The 14402-nt window shown below is 35.2% G+C and overlaps 1 protein-coding gene across 14 annotated transcripts in view; it reads right to left on the bottom strand.

The window, feature by feature from the left end:
• Window positions 1-14402, bottom strand: part of MIPOL1 (mirror-image polydactyly 1) — a 201633-nt gene that overhangs the window by 156797 nt on the left and 30434 nt on the right. For 8 of the 14 annotated variants that reach the window (XM_075103412.1, XM_075103414.1, XM_075103413.1 and 5 more), the window contains 3 exons: window positions 10235-10370; window positions 9556-9690; window positions 8195-8273 (listed from right to left, as the gene is read on the bottom strand). In XM_075103412.1, the coding sequence (XP_074959513.1) occupies window positions 8195-8213 (19 nt within the window). In that variant the 5' untranslated portion in view covers window positions 8214-8273; window positions 9556-9690; window positions 10235-10370. Of the gene's footprint in view, window positions 1-8194; window positions 8274-9555; window positions 9691-10234; window positions 10371-12216; window positions 13713-14402 lie in introns of those variants that run through there. The other 6 variants (XM_075103421.1, XM_075103419.1, XM_075103423.1 and 3 more) reach the window with 3 other exon arrangements.

The following is a 14402-nucleotide window of genomic DNA, read 5'->3' as shown; positions in this document are numbered from 1 at the left end:
CCACGGCAGAGGTAAAACTGCAGAAGTATTAGGCGCTGTATCCATGCTATATCTTGAAGCCTGTGCTACCTCACTGGCGGCCCTTCCTGCCCGTTTCCTCCTCAGAGACCTCAAATTTTCTCTTCTGCCAGAGAGGTTTTAACAACTCATTTCAATTGGACTTCAAGAAAAAAAATACCATTTTTACTATGAATGATAAAGTAACATTTACACAATCAAAAAATTAAGAGAAATTTCAAATAACTAGATCAGTAACCTTCCACATTCCTTTATTATTATAACCTTCATTCACATGACAGACAACAGTATTTCTATATTAGAAGGCAGACGTGCAGTGTACAGTGTCGACAAACTTCCTGTAATTTCATTAGTAGGCAGAAGAAATGAAATAACTTTTTTTTTTCACTGATTATTGTTCTAATACAGAGAACTTCAGAACAATTAAAACTGGTCAAAAGTCAGTCAGGTTAACAGAACGATATAATTCAAATGCTCAACCTACAGCTAAGCATTTAAGTTTTCCAAAATCATGATCAAAGAGAACAACTTATTCTTTTTGGAACTTTATTGAGAAAGTTATCTGAAAATGAAATAAGAATAACCTACGTTATATTTTGCATTAATGCCTTAGTTTGCTCCATATTCCCTCACACATACACACACACACACACACACAAAGGCTTGAAAGTATTTTGGCTGCTAAAATACAGACAAAACTCAGAAGTTTAATGGTTCATTTTTTTATTCCTTAAAGGAATCTAAAGAGAACAGTGAATTCATTCTGTGTTAGCAATTTAAGCGGGGGGACATCTGTGCTACTTTGAATGCTTCTTTATTCACCTGTACTTGTGTGGAACCCTGGCAACACCCTTCATAAAGAAATAAATTGAGAAGGAGATTAAGAACAGTTGGAGTTATTCTGGCAAAGGCAATTTTTTACAATTCTCCAAGGATTTTGATTATTTTAGTAATGATGTTTCCCTTGCCTGTCGCTCTCACTAAGTCTTTTGCCCTCCTATTTTGCATATAAACAGCAATTGTGTACAAGCTGGTGACCATTTAAAATAGAAAACCACTTCTAAGTCTTTAAAATACGCAGCCAGTCATTATTTTGGTATTCACTGCAGTTAATCGTGATGCATTTATTAATGTGTAAATATCAGACATTTCCTTTGGCATTCCACTCTCCGTATGCAATTCATTAACATACTGTTATTTTAAAATATTAGTCTCTGAGAAGACATCAGATTTTCATTGGATTGGTCTCACACTTGAAAAAGCATTTTTATATTCCGAATGCATCAAAACAGCAGAATCTCTAGGCAGATACTAAGTGGGATTCACTGAAACACAATGTTAGTTCTAATGGATGGATGATTGTGTTTGGTCTTTTGAAACTTTGAAGTATAGGTAAGTCTTGATCACACAAATTAATAAATCCTAAAGCTGGAGTTAACAATAACCATTACACCCAAATTCTGCAGCTTAGCCCAGCCAATTTTTCAAAAGGTCAGGTTGTGAACTGGAGAAGATCAGGGAGGTCCACCGCATAGCTTTGTTGCCAGGCATCTCTCGTCTGGATTGTTGCAGGCATTTATTAGTATTCGTCAGCAGACTCAACAAAGCAAACAAGAAATTCAAGCACGAATAATAAAATGAAATGCTGCTATATAACCCTTTGTCATTCAGCAAATATGGGACTTTTTAGCTACATTGTTCCTAAACCTGGGTTACTACTTTAATTTTTCTCCACAGTGCTGACTGAATGAGTATGCATGTGTGTTAAATGCAGAGCTCCCTTAACAACTGCAGGACTGCCATTTAATCTGTTGGTAGATGGACCATTTCCTGTGGGAACTCGAGCTATGATTTCCAGATCCACCAAATAAATCTCAGATTAAGATTCCAAATGAAACCTGCCTTTGGCAGATAAAAAATGTCAAGATGGATATAAACAGTAAAATTATAAATTATCTAGGTGTTGCACGATGACTTGATGTGCGTTTTTTGTTTACACTTTCCCCGATATCACAACTATACAAGGCATTCATCAAATGTCACACTTTCATAATATTGGAGGCATCATTAAAACTGTTTGGCTAAGGACCTTGAAGTGTTTAAGCAGTAGCTCAAAAGTATATTTGTGCAAAGTAGAAGAATAAATTTACATATCAGCAGCAGCTCATAAGGGATGGGTAAATATTCTGTTTATCTCTCATTGTAATTCAGGTTAGTTTAAATACAGGGTTTCAGGATATCATTACAGCCTATATGGAGTTATTACATAATTTCCAAACATAGTGTCTGCTAGCGTTTTACTAAGCATGCTGTGTTTATGTTTTCTAAACCAGCTAAAAACAAAGTAAACCCTCCCATTCCATTTTTCTTTTGCTATTGTCATACCAGACAATTACTTTTCACATATAACCCCTTCCATTATCTAAATCTTAATGATCCAGAACTCCCTTTTATCTAGGCAGGGTCATGTTTCCTGATGCCCATTAATTATAGTGAAAATTTTCTTATCCAAATGCACTCAACCTCCCCTAACGCAAACAAACAACTAAGGCTTTGCTGATTTAGAGCTCTAAACAAAATCCCAGAAAACTACAGCTCTAGAAGTGAAGAAAAATATTGTCACTTTAAGTGTCCGACATAAAAGAAAGGTCACTCTGCATAAAGTGCCAGTAAGACACCTTGCCCACGCACCCTTTACTCCAATTAAATGGTCCACTAAAGACGCAGGTGAACTCTCGGGTAAGAGTCTCCAGTGCACTCCCTGGGGAACATTTTTTAAATAATTTTTTTATATGTCTTTGCTCTGAAATTAAGCTTCATTCTAATTGTTATTAAAATAGAAACAATGAAGATTTCTTAAGAAGAAAATAACCAAATTCCTCTTGCACTTGTGCTAGGTCTTCTAAAGCTGCTTCCGAAGCGTTACATAAAAATAACTGTGGTAGCAAGTGCTGCTGTCCCTGAAGCACATTTCAAGACATTCTGAAGTTAGCTGCACCCATATTTTAAACACTTAAGTGATTCAAAGTGCAATACTTCAAGGTGCGCATTCTCCCCATCTTTAGTGTTTGCGATACTTGGTGCAGATAAGACACTACACATTTGTTAGACCCTGTAAAGGTTCTAACAAAATCATACTCACAACACTCCAGTGAGCCAGGCAGACACTGGATACTTAGTTGGGCTTCTGATGAGGAGTCTTTCTGCGTGCAGCCTGGCCAGAAATACATTGTATTTAACCATTCAAGATGTACACGGAAAAAAATGGGATGGAAGATGGAGACATGAGAATTTATGCACATGAAAGGGTGATTATATTCACAGGAAAGACCAGGCAGTATTTGATGATTTTTCAGTTACCATTAGCTCCTTTTTTTTCCTAACTCATGGCACACTATTCCCTCTTTTTCCATGCAAGACGTTTTCTTCATCTTCCATACTTAGTGTTGCTCAAGAGTTACTAGCCTCTCTTGCTATGTTTGACTCATGCAAGACCATCCTCTCAACCTCTCTTCTGCCTCCTACACTCTGCAGAGAAACCTGCAACTACCCTGGCCACTTTACTTTGCATGAGGATCTCTGACAGCTAGCACACAGCAAGTTTGATGCTGAAAGCACAGCACACATGAAAGACACCAATCAACTGAGCCACATGCGCGAAGAGGAGACTGCCTCTCTGCATACAATGTACATTCTTTTGCATACACACCCTTGCAATATCCAGGTCTTCCTTCTTTCCCAGGTAAACAGCATTCCTTATTGCTAAAAGAAGGAAGGAGAGGAAGAACAGTCTCACAGTATCCCCTGTTGAGACACGTAATAGAAGAAACAGACTCCAGTATGATAAGTATGGTTTATTCTGTCTCTACTACAGTGTTGGATGAAGGGCTTCAGATTTACTTTAGAGTGTTTACAGCTGTAATGGGTGTATTCTGGAGAAAGCGAAAGCAGCATCTCTACAATTAGTTGCTTTTTGATGCAACTAGAGCGTCAGATGAAAAATCTTTACAACACCACATTACTCTTAAAGCTTTCTTTACCCCTTCATCTTTGTGTGTGTGTGTGTGTGTGTGTTAAAGTCACACAATACTAATTTCAGACAAGTCCTTGTAATTAGTGTTACAAAACAAAATTCTCTAAAAAGTACATGAAAATCATTACAAAAGTAGAAGAACTTACTACTTTTAATAAGATAGTCTACAAATACATGGGGAGGAACAGGAGTTTCATTGCTAGGAATTCAGCAAAAAAAAAAAAGATTATTCATTTTATTTAACTTATGCATATGACTGTATATTGCCTCAACTACCATGAATGCAAAAGAGACGGCTGACAATTAATGGAATTTAAAAATGGGAGAACATAAATGCAAAAATATTTCTAGAGACGTTTTATTTCCTGAATATTATTCACTATACAGCAGAAGAACTAAACAGTATTTTCGTAAGCAATACACTGGCATATACACATCATGACCACGTCAATACAAGGAAAGCTATGGCCAGATTCTTACCAGTAAGCACCATGCATTCATGCAAGACCAATGCATGCACAAACACACAATGCAATTAAGACAATTGTCTATGTGTAACCTTATCACACACACATGCGTCCCAGCAGCTGTATATACATAACATGAGGTTTGCATATCTGTTTTCCTCTTCTGTTTTTCCTGAAGGGAGCAAGACTGGAAAACAACAGCTCACTACCATAAAACGCTTTTCAAATTTCCCTGCACAAGCCGATGCTGCAGTCCTGTTTCAATCTACATTATCATATCTCTTTAAAGCTAGAGTCTCCTCTGAACTACAGTTTCCAGACATGCAATTTTGAAGTATTTTTACAACCCTCACAAACATTCTTTTGAAGGATAACAAGCTACAGTGAAAGTGCCTATATGGATCATAACTTAGAGTTGACAACAAATTCTTACAAGTAAAATTGGTTCATTGGCTTACACTTCCATCTATGCTTTAAATAATGGTTTAGAAATATATTTATTTCTATGCTTGAAAAGTATAACAACCACCTTTTAAGGAATCAAACCACTTGGCTGTTAAAAATAATCAATCTATTACCTTATTTTAGGAAATGCCAAATAATAATTATACAATGCTTTTCATTTTGGAGTCAGCAAAATTACAATTTTGTTGTCAAAACAGACTAAACAGTACTTGATATTCTAAGACTTCACCTAATTTCTGGCCTGTCCTTAAAAGTCATAGGTGCTCAGAGATATGACACAAGCATAAACATTACAATAGTGAAAGAATATATAATACAGAACAAGTATAGCTGCACCCATTCAAACACAGTACATGATATGAGTCAAATAAGACACAAATTTGACTCCAGTATTTGCACACTCACCACTTTCCTATCCTGCTAACTCTTTTGGAAAACTGACATATCAAGCCCTGAATGTATATCTAAGTATGAAAAGCACCCAATTTCAGGTTCTGTCTTGTGTTTTCACAGTATTAATGTTTGTGCAGTTTTCCTCATGCATGTAAACCCTGCTAAAGTAACAGCTCCACCCAGGTGCAACGTGCCTCCCTCCCCGCCCCGCCGCCACTGCAATGCAAAGATATGGACCTATTTGCCAATGTAAGTTTATTTTTATAATGGACTACTATCCTAGGCTCTCTAGCTTGGATTCTGAATTTTTTTTCATTTGGAAATTCCACAGTCTTCGCCTGCCTGCTGCCAATGCTCTCAAGTATTCTTAGAGAGAAATGAAAAAAAGGCACTATCCTCCTATTAAAAACTCGGTGCTGTGGGGATAAATGGTTCATTTAAATTAGATACAAACCCAAAATAATAAGCCTTGCAGACAGGCTGTTCTTTCACTCTTCCTAATACACCAGAACACAGACAGGCAAATGTCTTCAATCCAGACAGGCGTATTATATTCCAAACAACATGGAAAGTTAAAAAGAAAATCTCAACGATAAAACACTTCACATACACTCTTCTTAAACACTAGCTTCTTTCAAATATTTTATCTTATAACATCTATTTACAGGTTACATATTATCCCACATAACCGCCATAAACCTATCAGTTCTCTGCACCTAACATTTTTGCTGTTTTTTAAAAATTCTCATTGCTTGACTGAATTTTCACCTAGTCAGCTAAATTTCATCTCAGCTGTGCTTTACCATCATTGTTCTTTGACAAATAATTTAATCGCCAACATTTCAGTATGCTATAAAAAAATATCTGAATAAATCATTACAGGATTATTCTAAAATCAGCTTTTAAGCTTCCAAGTTACAAGCAAGGAACAACTAGATAAAGTACAGTACCAGCTGCATAAAGGACAGATGACAAAGCAAGCGGAACACCAAATGGTGCACACTTCAACATACAAATTTAAACAGGAGATTAAAAGTTGCTTTGATTTAGTAGTTCAATGAGAAAATGCACCAGAATGTCTACCAAGGGTACATATTGAACATTATGTTGCTGTAATTTATCTATCATCTTTATGATAAGAAAATGCAATTTAATTGTTAATACCCAAACAAAATTCTAAGAAAAAAACCTTCCTCATCCAAACCAGTATAATGACATAAGATTTATCCATAATCCCTTTTTTAAACTTCCCTAGGAGTAAAAGCATAAAGAATTATGTGCCTTACTAATGATGGATCTAAAATAGTGTATCAATTTTACTTTTGTCTATACAACAACTTCTGTTGTATACACAAATACCTAAGTATTAGCTTGGAAGAAATAGCTTTCTAAACAGCAAAAAATATTAACTTAATGCATGAGAATAATAATACACATGAAACACAGTAACTACCCAGTTTTTAAACTATCTGTGAGCAGCAGCAGAATCCCGTTTCTTGCAATTGGACAGAAAATATTTCACAGAGAACCAGTTTATGGCATTCACTTGCCTACTTTGTAAAAGTTAACCTTTTGAACCATTCTTAGGGTATGCTGACCCCTAAAGGTCTAAAAATAGTAAATCTGATTAAGCCGTTACACATTTAACATCTAAATTGTCAGAACACAATTCTCCACTAAGTTACTCCACCATGACTATGGCTGTTTTCAGATCATACACTTCAAAAACATTTTTAACTTCACTCAGTTATAGCTCAAAATTCCATGAATTAAAAGGGGTCTACAAGTAGTTTATTTTATGTAATCATATAGACAGAAATTCCTTTACGTATGTAAGAAATGCATCATCTCCAAGACAGAGTATTTCTTCTTTCTTCTCAACAACAGACTTTTCATGAGACACTTGACATTTATTATCTTTTGAGAAAGAATAGATAGTATAAAATTAAAAAATGGAAATCCAAAAGATGCTGTCAGGCTCTGATACAGGAGGCATCTTTGACACTGACACATCTATTCAACTTTTTTTTTTTAACCTACACATAGCCACGGGAAAAAAATCCACCCTTTTATGATGTACTGAAGGTCTGTTTTCTGTCTTTCCCTTTCTTCCATCTGCACATTATTATCTAGTCACAAGCCACTTCCCGACAATTCTCTTCTGTAAAGTCAATCAGTCGCATAATGTGCTCTCTCAAACTCAGTGCTTTTTTCTTTTTTTTAATTTCTGCTTTGAAACATAGAAGAATGTATCTGAGACCAAAATTCTGGTCACCCAAACACAAAAATATCCTTTCATCCTGATGGAGATGAAAATTCTGGAAACCATGGAAGTTCCAAGTTAACCAAGGGCCCCTCTACCTCCAAGCCTACATTACTGTCTATATTTGGTTGAAGTAATAATAAGAAACTCGTTAATATTAGTGGATGGCTTAATCATACTCTAGCCAGGAGTGAATTGCCAAGAAAGTTACTTTAAGACAGACTTCATATTTATTGTTAACCCATTAAGAAAAACAGGTTGGAAAGTGAAGTGCAGTGTACAGACTAAGAATTTAAATAAGACTTCTCAAAGTTATATAAAAACATTTCCAATAACACAGAAAATAAAAATAAAGCTGAAGATTTACATTCCTGTAGCTGCTCTCCTGTTACCCCACTTTTAAGAGGCAGTGTGTGGCTGTGGTTTGTTTTTCCCTTTTTCCTTTTCTTTTCTTCCAAAGTCAGTTGTATATTGGCACGAACAAATACATTCCAGTCACTGCCTAGCACTGGTATAACACCTGAGGTTCCTTATTAATATCTTAAAAGTCTTTACCTTTTGACCAGTTCTCCATTTGTTCTTCTGAACTTGTTTGATCTGGCACTGAGTCCAGTTTTGCTTGACGATTTCAGAGCTAAAATAAAGCAAACTCCAGATAAATAAACTTGAAACAATATAACACAGCTATAGCTTGCCTTCACCTGACAGAAAATTTACAAGACAAATGATTTTAAAATATTTATAACAGGACAATAAAGTCTATACACTTTAACAATCAAGGCTAAATTATACTTCTCAGTAACATATCATTTCTTCACACATCTAATTTTTATAATGGTTTGGTTCAGCTTTCTGTTGCGTGTAAGATCTTCATTGAAAAATTTAATAATTTGTCTTCTTGTTCTAGAGTCTGGTCTTGGAAGTACATGCTACTCTGCACAGCCCAAAACACACTGAGTGGTCCCGCTAGAGGCAATGAGAGGGCTCACGTTGGTAATTATTACAGAAGGTGGTACGTGCTTAACTTTACAACATTCTTTTTCCTGCTTTAATCTCCTGGATAAAATACAGGTAAAGTGGCCCATGACCACTCCAACTCTGAATTTGCAGGGTTTTCTAAACAGCTAATCCTAATCCATCCTAATATCCGCTATTCCATCCTAATATCTGCATGCATTTTGCTTCAGACTAAACATTTAATTACACAGTTGCAGTATTTCATAAAATCAAAGATTTTCAAGAACAACCCTCAATACTCAAAAACAAGACCTACAACAAAATGTTATGCTTATCAGGTAACGTTTCGAGTGTTGTAATATATGCTGTCTTATATGTTAAAAATTCAACTATATTCTCTATCTCGAGGAAACCTAAATAAATTAGTAATCTTCCTATATAGTAAGCTTACCACAAATTCTATTTTGGTACTTACTCAAGCACCTCTTTTTAAAATGTATTGTACAAAGGACAATTTTTCATCCTTAACTACCTATTGTGCTTATTTTTGTATGTTTTTCCTGTTATATTTTTTCTACATTTTTAAAAAAAATATAACACTTCTTGAAAATACCCAGAGAGTTGCCATTGTGCTGATAAATATGAGTCTAAAAAAAAAAATTAAGTACACATTTTAAAATTCAAGCACATTATACCAAGACATATGTTCCAACTAATAAAGCAGCAGAAGAAAATCTTCTCCTATACAACACCAAAAAGGCAGATGTTTTCATTTTTATCTTTGAGATTACAAAGAAGTAAAATAATTGTGCAAACACTTAAGATTCAAACAAACATTTATATTAAGCATTCAAGAAATACATATTTGGCTCATGTTTGTTGTTAACTATAAATGTGCATGAGAAAAAAATGTGTATGATTTGATGTGCTTAGGTCTTAACAAAAAATAAAAACTTCACCTTATATCGCAGAACACTGAGTTCCATACAAGAACCCCTCAAATGAAGCTGTACACTTCTTTTTCAATTCTGTGTAACTGTGTTGATTTGGGGTTGGCAATCTTTTCCTAAGTTCCTCATTTACTTTTGGATTAGCTGAAAATATAGAAGGTTATTAATATCAAGAAATAGGTTTCTGTCAATGAAGCCGTTTCCCTACATATTGCACAAAAAGGTTCATAATAATTGCAGTATTTTAATAAGATATTCATATAGCAAGACATGAAGAAAATACGGTATTTAATAACCTCTGGAGTATTTTAAAACATGTCTTAGGGCCTTAATGTGCCTAGTAATATACTATTTAAAAGCATAATTTTATCCCTCCACAATATACAGTCATTCTTCCTCGCCATTTACCCAGCTAATGAATGCCAGCAATTAGTAAAATGTAATCCCATTGCACAATCATTTTAATGCTTTTAGCACTCAGAAAAGTAAACACCAAATTAATACTGCTCAAGCCATATCAGATCCTAGTTGGAAGCAAGCAATTATAGTTCAGCTCCTCAGGTGTAATTAAATGATTGGAATGATTTAGTTCCATAAATGCAAGTTAATTCATAAGCAAGCAACAAATATACTGGGAGTAATTACAAGAAACATTGACAGTCTAAGCAGGGCATGTGCCTTCATGTACCTGAGGTAGGAAAATGCTGCCCTCTCCTGGAAATAATAGACTATGGCTCAGGAATAATCGGAGACGGGTCATGAGGCTCATTTTACAGACTTTGTCTTCATAGGTGAAATGTGTTCTGCTAGTTAACAGGAATTTTCTGTTTGCACATACAGAAAATAAAAATATTGCTGATATCAGATTAAGGCAACCTATCGATCGAAGTCAAACAGAAAGACCTTTTGGGGCTCCCTAGGGTTTGCAGTATACTTTCCCTATTATTAGAAATAAAAATGTTAGTAAATAGAACAACACATTATTCCATAAGCTTGTAAATGGGTTGCTCTGAACACAAATGCTGCAACAGCTATCTAACATATGCACAACGCTTACATATCATTCAAGATGTACCTTTACAGAAGGTACTTCAAACATAAGGTAATTTTAGAACTAAAACTTACTGAACCATCGTTATTTAGACAGTGTTAAACTTTGCCGCATCAACAACAATCAGAAGCTGGCCATGAAAATTTTCCCAGGAAGAATTATCAGAAAAATTAAATACAATTATTTTAAAGCTTTTATTTACTTCCATTTGAAGACGATCTGTTAATAATCAATGTCTAATAATGAAAAGAAGTTGAAGCTGGAGATTAAAATAAAGTATACTGGTGGACACGGACAAGAGTGAAAATGCAAACTGAAACTGTAACCCAGAATCTGGAGTTAATTTTAAATAATAATTTCCTTATTCACTACCTATTTATTCAACCCGAGTTAGTGTTAAGACTACTACTTGAACATCGTGCATAGAAAGTTAAAAAAAAATTGTCCTTATCTGTTGAATATAATATGCAATAGTCCATAAAAGTCACACTAAATATTTAAGTACAAAACTACCTACAAATATGAATGTAAATTAACAAGCATCTTCTTACTAAAGAAAGAAATCCCAGATCTACCTATTTTGCCCTCTACAGAAATAACAAATGCTTCCCAGCACTGCATATAGCATCATGGGAGAAAAATCCTATGCTGTGGTCAGTATATGACTATTTTCCACACAGAGAAATTGACTGTAAGAAAGCTCGATTCAAAAGCACCTGATCACTGTAAAAGCCTGAAATTGTTCTTTACCAATAGCACTTTGGCATCAAAATATTTCTTTGTTCCAGATCTCTGTATTTCAAAACAAACCCAAGCTGTACACAAATACCTTCATTGTTACTTTACATATTGTGGAATGAAATAAATTATTTTAAGAAGTCATATTATTAAAAGTTTAAAATGTACAGCACATTTGCTTTGCCCTTTGATGTCACAGTCCTATTTTTCTATTCAAATCTTGTACACTGCAAGTTAATTGCTTTTGGAAACTACTTATTATTCATGTAAAAATTAATGTGCCAATGTGTTTAAATCCTTTTAAATGACCATTCATGCATCTTTCTTCTTTAAGTACCAGTGAAATCTGTCAAAGATATCAATGCAAGATGGTCTTAGAGAAAGTTCTAATAAAGATTTTTTTCTGCTAACACAAGATTTTCATTTTCGTCAACTTTACTTAAATTCCATTAATTTTTTAAGCTGCTTTTAATAAATTCAGAAGTAAAAAATTTTAGGCTCCATAGTCCGTCATTTGTGTTCCAGCTGACTTTATGAATATTAATAACAGTGTTATCCTGATTAAATAGGCTTCATATAAAATCCCTGTGAATCCTATAGCTCAGACATCTCATTTTTCCAACTCTTTATGAATTTGGATTCAGACATTAAAGTGGAAAAAACCTTAAAAAACAGATTCAATGGTACATTTGTTACCCTTAAGCAAAAAATTAGATGTTCTAATGATTCCAATAATTAAAATTGATAAGACCATATTGAGATTTCAGGCTTTCTGTAAACATGCAACATATTTTAACTCTAATGAAAACATCAACACTTCACGGGACAAAGGATTAGGAATCTATTATAAAATAATAACAAATGTCTGTCCTTATCCTTACCTTAAACAACAGATGATATGATCTTAATTCTTCATATATGGAGGATTGATTTGCAGAAGTATTTCCCAAAGAGAAAGAAATTACTGGATGCTTAATTACATAAGATACACATGAAATACATGAACGTTTCAATTTAGTGTGGGTGCCCAGTGAAAAACAGCATTAACTTCTAATTGGTTTATACTTCAGCAAAAACAACCTTTTTCTAAAGAATGTCAAATCGAAGCACACAGGAAATGTTGGCATTATCCTACAAGACTCATGCAGTCACAGTTTCAAACTGCCAACTTCTTCCCATGCTTATATGCCTGAATTATTTACATCTATGACAGATAAAAATGGAAAACAAAGCTCACTGCACTGCCTTAACTTTTTTATTTTTTATATAATGCTAACTAAAATTACTACTTCTTCATTCATTCAGGGATACATTCTGCAAAGATTGCCATCAAAATATTTTGCCTTCCAGTACCTTGAAACATGAGTGGATTTTAGGAGAAGAAAAGTCCTAACAAAATAATGGCATATTCAAAAGAATGGCATTCCAGCCCCGGTTCTAACTACTCATCCACACAAACACTTAACAGGAATTAAAAACAAGAGGTATATAAAAATAACAGATATCTGCAAGGTAGGGAGCATACAGTGCTTTACTTGTGCAGTTCTGAACAGCTCTTATGTGGCATTTCCACTTTCAGAGGAAAAAACCTCGAGTGTCTGCAAAATATATATTATACAAGGAAGCCACCCACAATAACACCAACTTTCAACCCTCTGACCAGTGATGTTGACCCAAGGGATTTAGATTAGTGACAGTCTCCTGTAGCGGCTAGTGCTTTCCCTCCCTGCGCAGCAGATCTGGAAGTCCACCTTCTAAGCTGGAGTTCAGTTACTGACTCTCCCTCCAAGGGATCGAAAAGGCTGTTGAGACCCTTCCATATGGAGCCCCAATGACAGCAAACCCTCATTCCTTGGTCTTGTCTTGCCAGGTTTTGAAGACAACTAGTGAATCATGGCCTTAGCCGCTGTGACAGGAAGCAAACACTTGCTGGTGTTGACCAAATTCACAAAAAGTAGTCAAGTCTTTTTCCACAAGAAGGGCTACCCCACCTGCTCTGCCTCTGGTGGAACAAGGCACCAGTTCTCACCACCCCTTGGGACAGCACCGAGCCAGTCTTTGGCCCCCTTAATGAGGCAGTTGACAGTTGCCGCTGACAGTGCAGGTATGGAGACATCTAGGGGAGGGAACACCATATACTTTGTGGATAGCGAAATAAAAATGAATTTTAGTAGCATTTTCAGACGATTAATTAGATTACCAGGTTCTCCTAAAACATCCTGAAACGTTCTGCCTCATTTAGGAGGGTACACTACATAAAAACCCATTACCTTCTAGAAGCATTCCCTAGGGAACTAACAGATGTTTTCTTAGCCCAGGTGGATGCCAAGTTTTGATCCAATGCTACACTTCCTCCACAAAAGTGTCACAATTCCTGACTACCTTAAGAAACTTTACAGCAAATCAGAGATCTAAGACAACCAAAAATAAGTGAAAGTTAGCTTTGGGCAGTTATAAAATACTAGTCAAAAAATAACTGAAACAGCCCCTTCAAATATTTGTTAGATGTGGAATAACACCCATCTGTTAGATACTTGAAAGCTGTGAAATGAAACATACTTTGATTACAGGGTTACTTTTTTTTTTGTATTCTATCACTTATATACTTTTAAACACATGTAGTTCATGCACAAAATTCTGTTTCTTTTTAAAAGAATATAAAACATAGGCAAGTCAATTAACCCTGTAAGTGGATGAATGTAGCATGAGTAGTACTTCAAATTTAAAACTCCAGCACTGCTACAAAGACTTCAAGATTTTGGTTTATAGAAGTAACTGCATTATCTAGAAGATGGATAAAAACATTTTCCCAGAGGGCAGAGTCAGGTAATAATCCCTGGCTTTTCTCCCCTACTGATTATTGGCCCAAAAGGAGATGAGACATTTGCAGTTGGTTCCAACTAACCTGCATAAATCAGAAACGACATAGAGAGACAGGGCTCAGGTATTTTTACTCTGTTGCTGCAGCAGCTTCTTCAATTTCTCATTAAAGAATTTCCATCTTATGCTTTTAGCAACAGCATATGCTAAGTCAGAGTGCTCATTCTCTATGTCATGCTTTTGACAA

This window comes from Phalacrocorax aristotelis, chromosome 9, assembly GCF_949628215.1.
Source record: "Phalacrocorax aristotelis chromosome 9, bGulAri2.1, whole genome shotgun sequence".
Classification (NCBI taxonomy): Eukaryota; Metazoa; Chordata; class Aves; order Suliformes; family Phalacrocoracidae; genus Phalacrocorax; species Phalacrocorax aristotelis.
This window is presented reverse-complemented; position numbering and strand designations above follow the sequence as displayed.